Below are 15,440 nucleotides of genomic sequence, written 5' to 3'. Positions count from 1 at the left end.
TAAAAGCCACAAACAGTTAAAAAATAAATACCCTCATTCCTTAAAATTAATTAATTAATTAAAAGTCAAACTACAGAAACAAGCCCTATACATAAAAACTAAAAAACATTCAAGATGATGTGGGAGTAACATCAATTACCCCACAAGCCACTTCCACTGGTGTGAGCCCCCATGCGGCCCCCAGGCCATCTGGCATAGCCAGGATTTCATGCTGTTCCTGAAGGCCATGAGAGTGGAGTCTTAATGACATAATGACTTAATAATGACTTAATAATAATGACTTAATGGACATAATCATGACTTAATATAATATAATATATAATATAATAATGTAATGGACATAATGACTTAATGGACATAATGAGAGTCATTATGTCCACTGACTCCAGGACAAGTGCTCAGTACAGGGATAGAAATGAAAGCATCCTTGACAGATGTCTAACCCCTGCTTAAACGTATCTAGGGAAAGGGGATTCCATTCCTCCCTAGATGTTATCATTTATTTTACTTATTATTTATATGTCACAAGCTCTGGACAGCTTGCAAAAATGCACATATACATAAGTGTTTGTGTGCCTTTTCTTCAGCCAACAATGAATCACTGGAGATTCTGAATCTGAGCTGGAATCATCTGCGGCTGAAGGGCGCTACAGCTCTGAGTGCTGGTCTCAAGGTGAGAATCTGCCAGACTGGCTGCTCCACGTGTCTTGAGATCAGGCCTGGAGCAAGGCAAGGTTGAGTATGATACTGAAGCAACAAAGACAGAACAAGCCTATGGTGAGATTAGCAACAAGCAGAGACCCTTATTCACAAAGAATCTTGAATATTTTAAAACAGGAGATGCTTTGGAAGCTGGCAGTGAAACAGCCATTCATTCAGAATTGGCATTTTTTATAAAGCACCACCATAACTAAGTGACTATGTCTATCCCAAATTTAGTCTGCATCTCTCATTACCCTTTCAGATTGTGTAGATCAGACAAAACATCTGGTTCAAGCACACCTGCAATAAGATCATCTTTCCCAACCTTTCCCAACTTGGAGCTGTGTTGGACTACTTCCCCAGAATTTCCAGTCCCCCTGCCCCATCTGATTTTATACAATTTCTTAATTTAAAAAATAAATAAGGGGAAGATAGGGAATTTCAAACTAAGTTCTTGCCTGAATCGTAATCTGTTTCCAACAATGCCTCTGGCTGTCACACAGGGCACTTCCACGTGGCCAGTGTTACCCTTCTCAACACTCTCCAAATCCTCAGAGCCATTCCTTCAATGGAGTGCAACAGTCTTGATTTCAGTTATTGCTGGAATGGCCAGAGCCAACTTCCATCCCCTCTATAATATCTGTGAATGAGAGCTGAAAACAAACCTCCTGTACTCTTCATGCCCAGCCCAATCCTTGCATCACTGTGTTTGCTCATAAGGAAGAGGTCTGGTGCAAGAAAACTATGATATCATGAGGCCTTCACTGTTGACATAGAGTCAGGAATTGACAGGAATTCCCCCCAATGGAAAAGCTCCCTGCCCCTGGTCCTGTGGTGCTCAACCAAATGAAATTACAAAGCAGAAATTTGATATTTTGGCTGGGCAAGCCACAAGAAAATTGGTTTCCAAAATTGGGTATGCTAGTGTGAGAACTGGGAGAGCTTAGCATCTCTAAGGATCACATCAAAGCCCTTTGTGAAAAAACATACAGACCTGAGTAGGATTCTAGGAAATTAGATGGTAGGTGGCTGTTACTTGTGCTTTGTTTAGAAGTGTGCTCACCTGCCCAGAAAGAAGAGAAAGATATGTGGTGGAGAACATCCTGGGAAGCTCAGAGAGCAGATGTTTTGTCATTGGCCATGTCCACCAACAACAGCCAGTTTGTGCCCATAATGCTCTCAAGATTCCAGATGTGCTCACTAGCCCAAAAAGGTTGGGACTTCTTGGCTCCTTATTCCAAGTTGAGATGACTGCCCTACCCTTTCAAGGTTACATACCAATTCTTTAAAAATCCTAATTCAGAGAAAGAGCTTGAAAGCTACACAGCATCAGAGTTGTCAGTGAGATTTCAGTAACCACATATTGATTTTTATTTTAAGTTTTGTTAAACTTTTATGCCACATTAGCTCCAAAGAGCATAAAGCAACTGGCCTATGATTCCATATGAATAAATTCCTCCAGATGCTGGTAAAGGCTAAACCTGATTAGTTTCAGCTGTAGAACTGCATCATGCACTACAGGCTACCTAAATGGCTGCTTAATTCAGCTGAAGGACAATATGTCACTTACAGAAGAGGAAAGTATGTTGCTGCCATTATAAACAGTTCCATCCCACCCCAGCACCAGACAGCATATATTATTATATTGTATTATTATATAGTTAAGTCACTAGGTGGTTCCAAACACAACTCTAGCTAAGTGGCATCTTGAGTTTTCTATTGATTTCTATTATTATTGATTTCTATTATTGAGAGATAATTATTGGGAGATGTGTCCAGGTTCCTGACTGGGCACCATGCCCAAGGTCTGTTTCAGCCTTTCATGTTGTACCACTGGCTTTATAAGCCACGCTATTTTTAAATTTACATTTTCAGCACCTGTGAGTGAAAAACTATATCAAGCACTTAGCAGCATTCTGGAAAATTTAAGAGGCAACAACGTCATCCATGAATCACTGCAGTCATTATGCAGGCATTCCTCAATATCATCTGGAATACTATCAGGAGATGTAACACATCCTAGTCCTGCTGTGAGATTCCCAAAGTCATCTAGTTGGTCTCTGTGTGGAAAAAAGTGTTGGGAAAGTAAAGCCTTCAAACTATATCAGTGTTTCTCAACCTTGGGAACTTTAAGATGTGTGGACTTCAACTCCCAGAATTGGAGTTGGCTGGGGTATTCTGGGAGTTGAAGTCCACACATCTTAAAGTTCCCAAGGTTGAGAAACACTGAGCTATATGCTTGTTGATTGAAAACATGCTCAGAGTTCTCTTCATCCGAATTGCTTTCATTTCTAATTTCAGAGCTGAAAATAGTTTAAAAGATTAAAATATTTTTTAAAGACATACATAAAGTCACAGATGAAAGTTGATTCTATCCTCTCTTTTTTCTGGAGGTTAATGGAACCTTGAAGATACTGAACCTTTCCTGGAATGGGTTTGGGAATGAAGGCGCCTTCGCCCTTGGAGAAGCTCTCAAGGTCAACAACGTGCTCACGGAACTGGATATCAGCAACAATCATATCAACAACGAAGGGGCAACAAAGCTATGCAAAGGATTAGAAATGAATGGGAACCTTAGAATCCTAAAGGTGAGATGCCCTATTCTGAGCTGGCCTACCAGTCAGACGAACCCACAGGCTGCCAGTATTATGGCCCTAGCGAGCTATTTACAGCACTGACAGAGCTACGCAGCTCACCGTAGAATCTGAAAAGGTCCAAGTGTCGTTTGTTTTCCTGTTTCTAGACCTCAGGGCTGCAGAGACTGATTTCAGATCAGTTAAAGTAGCAAAGAGAGTAAGAAAGGTGAACGCAAGGAAGATCTGTCAGATGAAGATGTTGCTGCTTTATGAATTGAGGGGCTGAAAGGGGTCATTCTTACAGCTTTTGTCTGAGATTGGGTTGCAACTGATCACACACACAAAGAAAGCCTTGACTACAGGTAGACCTCGTTGATCGACAGCAACAGTTCAACCATTATGACAGTGCTGAAAAAATAACTTTGTGACCAAGGCGGGCATTTAGCACCTTTTGCAGCGTCTCCGTCTCAGTCGCATGTTCACCATTACAGTCAGTCAGTATGCATTGTCCTGTCCCTGACCCATTTTTTTCTCCATCGCAGAGCAAAGAGATGGCTTAAACAAGCCATCTTTCCAAGCAGTGTCTCCTGTGCCTGACCTGTTTTTTCCTCCCCCCACCCCCCGCAGAGTAAGCAGTCACACAGTGGGGAATACACATCAAAAGGAATTCCTTTTGATGTGTATTCCGCATTGTGTACCTGCTTACTTTCATCATCCCTTCCTCTCCAGTGAATGTAAATACAAACGTTAATGCCCTTCTTGTTAATTATCCCAGTACTGGCGTGAGCATTCCAAAGGGCAGAGGAGTTGGAAAACAGGAAAGCTGGAGTAAAATTGTAAGCACAGTTGCAGTCACATGATTTTCCACTTAGCAACTGCATCATTCAGCAACCAAGTTGCTGGTCCCAATTGTGGTCGCTAAACAAGGACCACCTGTAGTATTTGTCTGCTCCTTGTTTGATGGCCCATTGTTATGTCAGGAATATGGGCAGCAGAAATGCAATAAGCACAGTTGCATTTATCCACCACCACCACCATTTTCCTTTGGTTTAGAGGATGGTATTTTTCCCCCATAAGTAAAAGCATAGAACATGACGTAATCTATATGTCTGTTACAGTGCTTGCACCACCACCACCAGCACCCCTTGACCTGGGTTAACTTCCCAGCCCAGCTAAGTTTGGCCAGGCACTGCCATCTGCTAAGACAGTACTATATTTAGCACATTTAAGAAAAAAAATAAAATGCAAAGTGCTTCAATGTCTTCTGATAAATAAAAATTGTAATAAAGAAGTGGCTACTTCCATTAATAAGCTGTTGAGAAGGAGATGAGAGTAGGGGAAACCACTGTTGCTTTCTGATGCAGCACCATAGAAATCTGTTCAGAGTTACAAACAATGAACAATGATGTTGTTTGACTGTGCTGAACACAACAGTTCTTCCAGGCAGCCGTACCCTGTTTCTTTTGCTCCAGCCTCCCCAGAGATCCTTGCTAAAAATCCTTTTCCCTGATCATATCATCAATCCATGGCAATGACTGAGCAATGCATTCTACTTCTTCAAATGCCTAGTTAGCTACTAATCACTGTTATTTCCATTTAACAGGTCAAGAATTTGCTCATGAGCTCATGCATTGTATAAAATCATGCAACAAGCCTATATCAAAATTGGAACAAAACCAAGCCTCTAGGTGCAGGTTACTTTTAGCTCCAGGACTAAAATAATTTATAGGGTATTATTTCAGGATCCAAATTATTATTTATTTTCCTCACAGATGTCCCAGAATCCCCTCACAGTAGAAGGCGCTATTGCTCTTCTCACGTCAATCAGGAAGAATTCAAGATCCAGAATGGAAGAAATCAACATCTCAGTAAGAATGAATTAGGAGTGGGAAAGTTCAGAAATATATATTGCTATGTGCACACATCCAATTTTTGATAAATGAAAGGTTGCAGCACTCACCCTAGACTCTGTTTCCGAAGAGAAATAAACATTTACAGCATTTCTGTGCTATAAGATTTACTTACACTCTGTGCAGGCTAAATATAAGATGGGAAGACTCCTGACATTAACATCTCAACAGATTCCTGTTTCTCATCAGATTTTAGGGGAACCCATAGTGCCATCAAATTTCCGGTCAAAAACAAAATCATCTCTCTCTCTCTCCTATTATCAAGGGCATAGTTGAAAGGCATCTTGTGTGTCAATCAAATCACACCATCATACTAATACAGAGTCATCAAATTTGATAATATTGAAATCTCTTAAAGCTTTCCATGGACGATTTTAGCTGCCTTTTCTAATACAGCCCATGTATGAATGACCAGAGGAATATTAGCTTGATGGCTTTTCAGCTTCCTGAGTTAAATGAAGGACCTTGAAATGGATTGTATATTAAAAGAGCAGTTCACTGCATACATACTAAGTGAATTTCAAAAAGAGAGACATAAAAACACATTTGAGAGTGATGATCTCATGCATATTTGTTTGGAAGTGCATGCCACTTTGTTCAAAAGAATATGCTAGCAAGCATGTTTGTATGAAAGACTCAGCAAAGCTTCCCGTGATTGGCAAACCAGAATACATTGTGCAAAACAGGAAAAAATGGGCTGAACCTTATGAAAACTGGTGGTATATATGTAGATTTGTGCAAGTTACAGAACCCAGAGTTTTTGGGTGCACAGTTTGAAAATCAGAAAATAAACAGAGCTCTGTCAGAGGGCTCATCCTAAAGTTCACCTGTCGATACCAAGAACACATTCTGGTAACTCTTTTTATAGGCTGTGTTCTCCTGTTATTGCTCTAATCTCATCTTCAAGCTCAAAGTTGACTTCCACTTTTAAATAAGGATGTGCCCTCTTCTGACACAGTTTTTGCCACAGACTTGATCAAGGATGCTTCATAGATGATTGGCTGACAATATGATTAGGAATGGGATCTCTACTGTGTGTATTGGCCCCTTCAGTCTGCTGTGGACATGCTCCTTCCCCCTGTGAGACCACTGGGTACCATTTTGGCTTTGACTGCAGGATTGACCAGACCCCTGGCTTCTACAGAAGCAGCTGTCTCTTTCTGAAACACTCATCAGATCTTACCCAGGCTCCTTTTATGCATGGGTATGTGCTCTTTTGAAAAAGCATTAGACACGTTTACATCTGTATTTATATACATACATACATACATAATTTTTCTGAAACTTTTAAACAAGATAAAAACTAACATAGGCTAATATAAAGTAGGGAAAAGAAAGAAAAAGAAAGAAATCAAAGAAAAAGCAAAAAGTGCAAGAAAATTTTAAAAAGGTGAAGAAAAATAGAAAAGAAAGAAAAAAGATATAAAGAAGTAGCTTCCGATATTCTTCATAGCAGTTATAAGTACAAATATATATTTAGCCTCTCCCTCTAAAGTTACATCATATTACCGTACTCTTCTTTCTATAATCTGTCCTATCTAATCATCAAAACCATAAATCACAAGTTCATTTTTTTCATGTTTACGCAAAAAATCCATAAGAGGCTTCTAGTCATCAATCAATGGTTTACATCTGTGTTAACGTTAGAAAACAGAACTCACACTCTCTGGAGAAAAGACAGTTCTACACGGCACTGAAGGTCAATCTAAAGCTGGCTGGGGAATTCTGGGAGTTGAAGTCCACGCATCTTAAAGTTGACAAGGTTGAGAAACACTGATCTAAAGTGATCCGGTTCTCTTGGCTGTGTTGAGCATTGCAAGTTTTCAGCTGTGTCTGCCAACAAGGGGATCTGTGCAGCCATAGCATTCACTGCTTTTATTATTTTGGGATGCGGGCGGTGCCATTTTGCCTACTAATGTCCAAACACCCTTATCCAAAAAGAGGCCAGTTAATGGGCCACAGGCATGGCAGAGGGGTACAAGTTGAAGTTGGAGCAAGAGTTCCTTCTATTTTCCTCCTGCCCATTCTTCATACTCATGGCCAGTGAGTCAGGCGATTCCAGAACATAAATGTAGTGCTCTTTCCAAAGAGTGCTAGTCTCGTGTTCGGAACTAGAGCTTCTACACTTGTAATCTGTCACTTGAGAGGCAGGTCACTCATGCTGATCTGACCCTGTCCTGCCACATGTTAAAAGAAGTGATGGGTGCTTGCTTTTCCTGGCAGAAGATGATGCTTAGTGGGAGAAAAAAAAAATGAAACTGGGGAATTTATATTTATATTTATTTATATTTCAAATTTGTCACCGCCCATCTCACTGTGAAGTGACTCTGGGCAGTTTACAGTAAAAATAGAATAAACATTAATTAAAATAGATACATATTAATTAATTAAAATATGCTAAAAACAAACTTTAAAAACAAATTTACCATTGCTTTTCTTAACATGTCCTGATTGAAACCGTAAGCACATCACCCCTTGCTGGCCACATTCCTGGACAGAATTGGGGGGGGGGGGTGAGGGGGGCAGTTGCCAGCATTCTTTTCTGCTGACTCATCCAACTGTACCTAGAATGACTCATTGAAATGATTTCAGGGGCTAATTCCTCACGGGAACCAATTCAGTAAATAGGCCTAAAAGTGGGGGATGGGATGGGATGGGAAGGGATGGGATCCCTTCTTTCTAACTCCAAAACTTGTTATCTTGCTCTTGGCTCTCCTTCAGAACGTGCTTGTAAATGAAGGCTTCATCAAGCTGTTAGATCATGTCTGTGAAGTACGACCTGAACTAGATATCATCTATGGAGGAATTGGAGGCCGCATTACACGAAAGCATGAGCGGCAGGAAGATGGTATGAAGCTGATTCAGGTAAGAGTAATGGTCGGTCACACATTTGAGTCGAGTTTGTTTAAGCTTCTGCTCAGAATATTGGGGATTTACTGAGCGACTGTCATGTCTTCCAAAAATGCAGGGTTTAGATCAGTGTTGTCCAAACTTGGCCACTTTAAGATGAGTGGACTTCAACTCCCAGAATTCCCCAGCCAGCATGGCTGGCTGGGGAATTCTGGGAGTTGAAGTCCACTCATCTTAAAGTGGCCAAGTTTGGACAACACTGGTTTAGAAGATGCTGTGGCATGGCCAATTCCCCTATCCCCCTGCAATGCATCTGGAATAATGCTTTGTCATTCAAACCTTGCATTAATGAAAGACATAGTAGTGGATTAGCTGCAAATTGCTCCAGGGCTTGGAACAAAGTGTTAAAAATAAATGCATAGTTTTTTTTTTAATCTGTTGTCCCTTTATTAATTAGTGTGTATTGTATGTGTGGGTACAGCCTGAATCAACTATTGCAGGATGAAGGTTCATTAAAGGTTGTGAATCATAATCTATCATGGTGGTGCAGTGTGGGTTGGCAGACAGATGTTTTTCAATTTCCCAGTCTAAGGCTGAGAGAGGGTGACTGGCCCAAAGTCACTCAGCTGTCTTCCATGCTTAAGGGAAGACTTGAACCTGGGTTTCCCCACTCCTAGCCCAGAACCTTAACCAGTATACCACACTAGCTTCCATATACATATATATGGAAGACACACTCATACAAACACATATACTTTCAGAAATATGTTATCATTTGCCAGGTTTCTGAGAATGTTAAGCTCTATTTCTCAACACTTTTTCATATGCCTCTCTAAAGGCCAAATGCTTTAATCTGGGCCTAATTCCTACATGACATGTGATCAGTAGCTGAGAGGAAAGGAACCACCCTATTCTAAATTTTTGCAAACCCATTTGAATATGTCTTTAACAGATCAGAGAAACATCTTCCGACTGCTTTGATAGCCTCTCCATAGGGACAACATAGCCTTTGTTGGCTGGTTACTGTGGCCTGGTCCATAGAGCCATAGAATAGCAGACATTAAAGCATCAGTAAAGCCCATCATAATTAAACTACCCAGGTCAGCGAACCAGAATTTATTAAATTAAATGGAACAGTTGGAAAATAGTTCCTGATGCAGCAATCACCAGGATGTGCTCCAGAAGTACCTGCAGGAACTGAACCTTTTATTTATTCAAAAGCCACATTGCTGTTATGATGCAGGTTCTGCCCTTTTCATAAGCACGTGGAGTATCACAATGCACATAAGAAAGAGGCAAAGCTTATGTCATGAAGTTGTGATGCTACTTTCATTATTTGCCCTTCCCCCACCCAATGCCTCTGATGTGCTCCCCAATTGCCTGCTGGACTAACATGTTTTAAGGCTACACCTAAAATAGGAAGCAGAGTTGGCCAGATAGAATTCTCTGGAAAAAGCACTATGTATTAAAAGTGCCACCACTATGAAAGTTATCTTATCTAGCTTCAGACAATTCTTCCAATCAACCAATACAGGTAGTCCCCAGGTTAAGAACACCTGGTTTAAGAATGATCCATAGTTAAAAACAGAGCCTATTGTAGCAAAATTTGAATTAAGTACACAGTGATTCAAGTTAAATACACAAGTTCATTACACACTACTACTTATACAGTATTATACAATAATACTATTCTGGCTTACATACAAATTCGTCTTAAGGATAGACCTTGGGAACGGAACTTGTTCTTAAACTGGGGACTATCTGTAATTTACATTTGCACCTAGGAAGTTTGTATAGAATGAAAGCCTTTCCATTGTTGTACTGCCAAGCAACAATGAAATGGCAACATGCTATCCACTTTGTACTGTAAGTGATTGACTGTCTAGAACATAGATATACAGGTAGTCCTTGTTTAGCAACTGCCTTGTACAGTGACCATTTGCAGTTACAGTGTTGATGAAAAAGTAACTCTGCAACCAATTTTTGTATTTACGACCTTTGTGGGTATGTAAAGCAAAGGAAAGCTGAAGTAAGATTGTAAAATCGTGATGTTCCACTTAGCAACCACTTCACTTAACAACTGAATTGCCAGTCCCAATTGTGCTCGCTAAACAAGGACTACCTATGATTCTGCAGCAGTTGCTGAACTTCAGTCCTTATTAATCCAGGCCAAATAGCTTCTTCTGACGGGTGGTGGGAGTTACAGTCCAGTAACCCTTGGCTACATATTGCCCATCCTGATCTAAAAAAAGGGATTGGCAATCAATGTAGAAATCTGATGAATGTGCTACTGAAAAGAGATGTACCCATCTGAAAGTGTCCATCGGGAGAAACAACCCTTAAGGAGCATCTATGAGGTTTTTGAGCCTGCAGCTGGCAGTTCCAGAATGGCAGGATCAGAGCTAAGAAGCATTAAAACTGAGGAAGTTTGGCTTGTACGCATCGAGCCTGGCTTAAGGAAAATGATCCGTTGTAAAGAGGAAACTATAGTTTTGGCAAAGCAATGTTATGTTTTCTGAAATGAAAAGTGAACATGGTTTAATAACTACTTAAGTATTAACAGTCAAAAAGCAGAGAAATTCACCAAAACTTCATCAAAGAGTCATATTTAGAGGGCACATTTGAATTTCAGCAATAGAAAACTTAGCCTTTATGTTAGAACTGCAAGAAGCAGATGTCGTGGCAGATTTAATCTGAATATCCAAAGACACTTGATGCCACCCTGAGGGAAGTGGTTTAAAATGCTGAATTATGTCTCATTCTCTTCTTTTTTCTTTTATCCCCAGAACTATTTAGGTGCCAACAACCTAAAGCTTTGGGACTTTTTTAGGAGTATGGATAAATATGGTGACATGAAAATTCCTGTGGCAGAGTTTCGGAGAGCCATGATGCTGGTAATGTTTCAAAATGTAAAATACGTTTAACTTTTACGGTTACCCCAAAAGATCCTTGGGCAATTTAGAGTGCTGTAGGTTCCCAGTGCTACAGCTCCCAACTCTTCTGCATTTGAAAACCAAGACAGATAAATAAGACATGAAACAGACATAAAATTATAGTGGTGATCAGGACAGGCTTTTTTTTTCTTTTTTCTTTTTTGTGGTTGGAATCTGCACTCCCTCCCCCACCTCCAAATTTTTGGGTGGCCAAGGCCACAAATGACATGACTGTGAAGACAGGTGGAATGGCTGGCCCTTTTCTCCATTGGAAGAGGGGTGACTTTTTAAAAAAAAGAATAATTAAGCAAAACTCCTTGCTTTAGTTCTATCATAGTTATGTTTTTTCCCAGAGAGAAAGAAGAAAATTGCATCATTTTTATTCAACAGTTGCCAGATTTTGGTGGCATGAATTTTAGCAATTTTGAGATACCCCAAAAAGTGCTGAAGGAAATATATGGCTTAGTTGCCTTGAGTTGCCCATCTCTGATGGAGATGTGGACTCCAAGATTCTCAGCAGTACTTTAATTGAGAAGCCACTGTTGACTAAATGCTTCTCAAAGAAAAAGTGTGTGTTAGCCCCATTAGGTAGACCAGACCAGGAAGTCAACTCCACAGGAAGGCTAAAACTACTTTTACTGAGATTGGCTATAATAACAGAACCTTGCAAGTCCAATTGTTATCTGGACATTCTAGACTTAAAAAATGTTTTACTCCTTGTCGCTTTGGCAATGGAGCTTGCACATCTCTGTCAAGATCATCTTCCTTACTCACTACAGTGTGCCAGGATAAATGTCTGAAACTCAGTAAATACTGATATTTGCGAGTTAATCTCAAAGCCAATCAAATACCTTCAGTAAATGATCAAATATTTTCAATTTCACATGGTAAGGTGTGAGTTGGAAAAAAAAGCTTAGTTTCTTACATGTATTGGTACATCTAAGGTTTTACAAAGTGCCTTCACAATATCTAGCATAGATACAGACTTTTCTTCCTCATAGATTACAATGCTGATGCTACAGAAAAGCATTCATTCATTCATTCATTCATTCATTCATTCATTCATTCATTCATTCATTTGATTTCTTGGCCACCCAACTTGCTAAATTACTTTTGGTGGCTGACATGGGGAAGGAAAGGATATGCAGTGAGGAAAAGAGTGAGATCTGTAAGGATGAAACTGTTCCGACAACAGTTTCATTACAAGGATTGTGGATTTATGAGAAGAACTTACAACACGTCTAATAGAAATAGGAGAGCTATAGCTCGAAGGGGTGTATTGCTAACACATGACTAGGTAGTGCTAAAACTGAGATTAGGAATAGCAAATCTGGGTGCTAAAATGATATGTCAGATTCAGTTATGGATATTGATAGGGAAATATAGGCTATAATATGAGTAGGGTTGGGCTTTCTGCCTTCTGTTGTAGGTAGAGCCTGGGGGCAAGTTATTATTGCAAGAGAGGAAACCTCTAATCTTTTGGACTCCCATCCCAAACTCCCATCAGTGTAAGACAGCATGGGTAATAGTCAGGGATGATGGTGGTTGCAGTATAAGAATATCTGGAGGACCATAGGTCCCCACACCCTGCGTGTAGTCCTGGCAGTTTACATAAGAGAAGTTAAGTCAGCGTGCTCTGTTAGAGCCTAATAAGGTTAAACAACAATTGTCTTGTGCTCCCCTCTCCTTGTAATTCATATTATGAAATGGCTGTGATTTGGAAGTGGATTGCCTTTGCTTTCTTCTGGGAATTTTTTAAAACTTCCAAGTTTAGTTTACAGCTCTTGAATAATACTTGGATCTCCCCTCCAAGTACTATTCAGATCTGATCCCACTTTATTGAGATCAGCCAAGACTGGCTAGGTGCTTCCACCTCCTGAGACTTCTCAAATGGAACTCAGCTCCTAACGACTACGTAATTTTAGCAGTGAAACTGGAGTGGCTGGCTGCTGCCTTTTTTTCCAGGATGTTTTTTTCAAATCCCACCTTTATTGTTTTTATAAATAATTCAAAGCGGCGAACATACTTAATACTCCCTCCTCCTCCTATTTTCCCCACAACAACCCTGTGAGGTGAGTTGGGCTGAGAGAGAGCGACTGGCCCAAAGTCACCCAGCCGGCTTTCATGCCTAAGGTGGGACTAGAACTCACCGGCTTCTGCTTTCTAGCTTGGTACCTAACCACTAGAACAAACTGGCTCTTTTCAACTTTTTCAACTTCCCAGTGTAGCCTATAACTGTAGTTTTTCCTGATGGTTTCCCATCCTAACCAGATCTGATCCTGCTTCAGTTTGTGGACCGCTCAAGGTCAGATAAGGGCCACCATCTACTGTGACAATCACCAAGATCTATGCAATAACTATATTCTTGTGTCTCAAGCAATCAAAGATCCCCCTGAATCGGATGCAGGTTGCAGAACTGGTACGCAAATTGGACCAAGCCAGAACAGGATATGTGGACTACAGGTGAGTGTATGTAGTATTATATTAAACAGTTTTACCCTCTCTGTTACTTTTTTTTAACTTAGAGAAAGAGACAGAGAGAGAGAGATGGACAAATACTATTTTGGTATGTGAACATTTTAGAGCAGTAAGTAACCTGTCTGCAAAAGCACACTGTAACAAAGATACTTTTGCCATTTTTGAAAGGAAGAGCAAAGTGCTTCTTGAGTAGCCTGGGGGTAGTGGTGCAGAGAGGAAAAGGTCCACCATGGCTGGAATGGGAAGGTGAGGAGCTCCCCAAGGCTGTTCTGTCCTCATCCCTCCCTTTTTTCTCCCATGGGGAACCCTGTGATGCCAAGTAAAGGGAGGAGAATTTATGCAGTCACTACTTGCAGGAGCAAACAGTTCAGTCTGTTCTCCAAAATCTCAGGCTTTAAGCCTTAAGCTTACCAAAATTGTGTTCTCAAGATGTAACGCAGAATGACAAGTCAATGAACATTCTCATGCATATGCAGGTCTGAGGAAACATATTCTAGAATCATGACATGAATATGGTTAAGAAACTCAATCCCCAGGGCTTCTTCAGAGATGCACAGATCTGAATCTTTCTGAATTTTGTAAAACAAAACAAGTTATTTTTGCAATTCCTTTTCATTTAGATCCTATAGGTACATGGTAAACAGAAACTTTGTAATTTCTTCTTCCTCTATGATTGCTAGTAGGTCAAGGATAGATGAGAATAAACCTGAAGGCTTCTTCATATTTCTAGCTAGATTTTTAAATCCAAGAAGAGCATATCTGATTTATCCTCAAGGGAATCAAATGTATATTTCATAATGGCTTATCTATAATGAAAATGCTTCCTCCTTAGGATTTTTTTGCATTTTTTCTTCAGTTCAGTAGTGAAGCCTAGCCCTTCATAAATAATCTTTGTTTCTCTAAGAAGGCTTGGCCAGAATTCATTCAACTACTGACCTTCTTCCAAGAGGCTTGTAATAGGACACACACATGTACTCACAGGATGTGGTGGCTCAGGCCCCATGATTCTTATAAAAGGTCTCCAAACCCTCTTCTATCCTACCTCCCCTTACCCTTCTTCAGTCCAAGCTAAACAGCCCCAATTGTTGTAGCTCTTCCTCATGGGAGAACTGTCCACTCCCTTACTCACTTTGGTTGCCCTTTTTTGTATCTTTTCATATCTCCTTTTTAAGATATGGTGGCCAGAACTGTAGATATAACCATATGATGAAGCCTGATCACAGTTGTTCAGACTTGCTTTCAACCTACAGCCAATAAAGGTCATTTATGCCCCTTCAGTTCATTGCATTTGGATGCACAGAAGCACTGTTTGTGTTATTTTTGAAAATTTGTGTTGATGTGCCCAAAACTGAATGTATGGGACAATGAATCTCCATGATTGTGAGTTAGGAGTCAATATTTGCAGAACTGTCGGGCATTTAGTTCTTTTCCGCATTCTAAGGAACTGGGAAAAAGAAAAGAAAAGGGAGAAAAGTTCAGGAAAACTATTATTAACCCTTTCTGTTTTTTTCTCATCTTCAAATTAGTCAATATAGAGTTGAGGAGTCAGAAAAGAAACCCAAGGAATATGAGGAGGAGGAGGAGGACAATGACACATTCTGAGCTGGTCCTGCAAGCAGGTTGGCCGGTGAAAGATAAGTGCTGGCAGGAAGCTAAGAAATGTGTTGTGGGCTGAGGGATACGTGCTGGAGGCGGAGAGGCAAATGAATATCTACAGATCTTGAGTTTAGACAATAAAATATATTGTAATCAAGGCTGGTTTCTATATCTGAAAGAGGAAGATATAATCAGTGGCATTTGTGAAGGGCAGTCAAAAAGGTAAGATGGCAGAAGCAGACAATGGCCAAGTCTCAGAAAATTTTGGTCCAACTCATCTGGGGACATCAGATTGGAGAAATCTGCATTGGAAATTCCTTTGATGTTAGCTGCAGTAAACAGCATGACTCTCCCATTTGAGTTTTTTTCCATTTTTTTTTATATTAAAAAAAGTT

At 40.2% G+C, this 15,440-nt stretch overlaps 1 protein-coding gene across 1 annotated transcript in view; it reads left to right on the top strand.

The window, feature by feature from the left end:
- LRRC74A (leucine rich repeat containing 74A) overlaps positions 1-15,051 on the top strand; it is a 28,886-nt gene extending 13,835 nt beyond the window's left edge. The window contains exons 8-14 of the mRNA XM_007438868.3: positions 588-673; positions 3,096-3,290; positions 5,051-5,146; positions 7,910-8,053; positions 10,825-10,932; positions 13,349-13,434; positions 14,976-15,051. Coding sequence (XP_007438930.2) covers positions 588-673; positions 3,096-3,290; positions 5,051-5,146; positions 7,910-8,053; positions 10,825-10,932; positions 13,349-13,434; positions 14,976-15,051 — 791 coding nt within the window. The remainder of the gene's footprint in view (positions 1-587; positions 674-3,095; positions 3,291-5,050; positions 5,147-7,909; positions 8,054-10,824; positions 10,933-13,348; positions 13,435-14,975) is intronic.
- The last annotated feature ends 389 nt before the right edge of the window (positions 15,052-15,440 follow it).

This window comes from Python bivittatus, unplaced genomic scaffold, assembly GCF_059951505.1.
Source record: "Python bivittatus isolate LINGU-HERP-01145 unplaced genomic scaffold, Pbiv_v1 ctg000480_np1212, whole genome shotgun sequence".
In the NCBI taxonomy this organism is placed as follows: domain Eukaryota; kingdom Metazoa; phylum Chordata; class Lepidosauria; order Squamata; family Pythonidae; genus Python; species Python bivittatus.
Note: the sequence above shows the minus strand (reverse complement) of the source record. Positions and strands in the feature narration are given on the sequence as shown.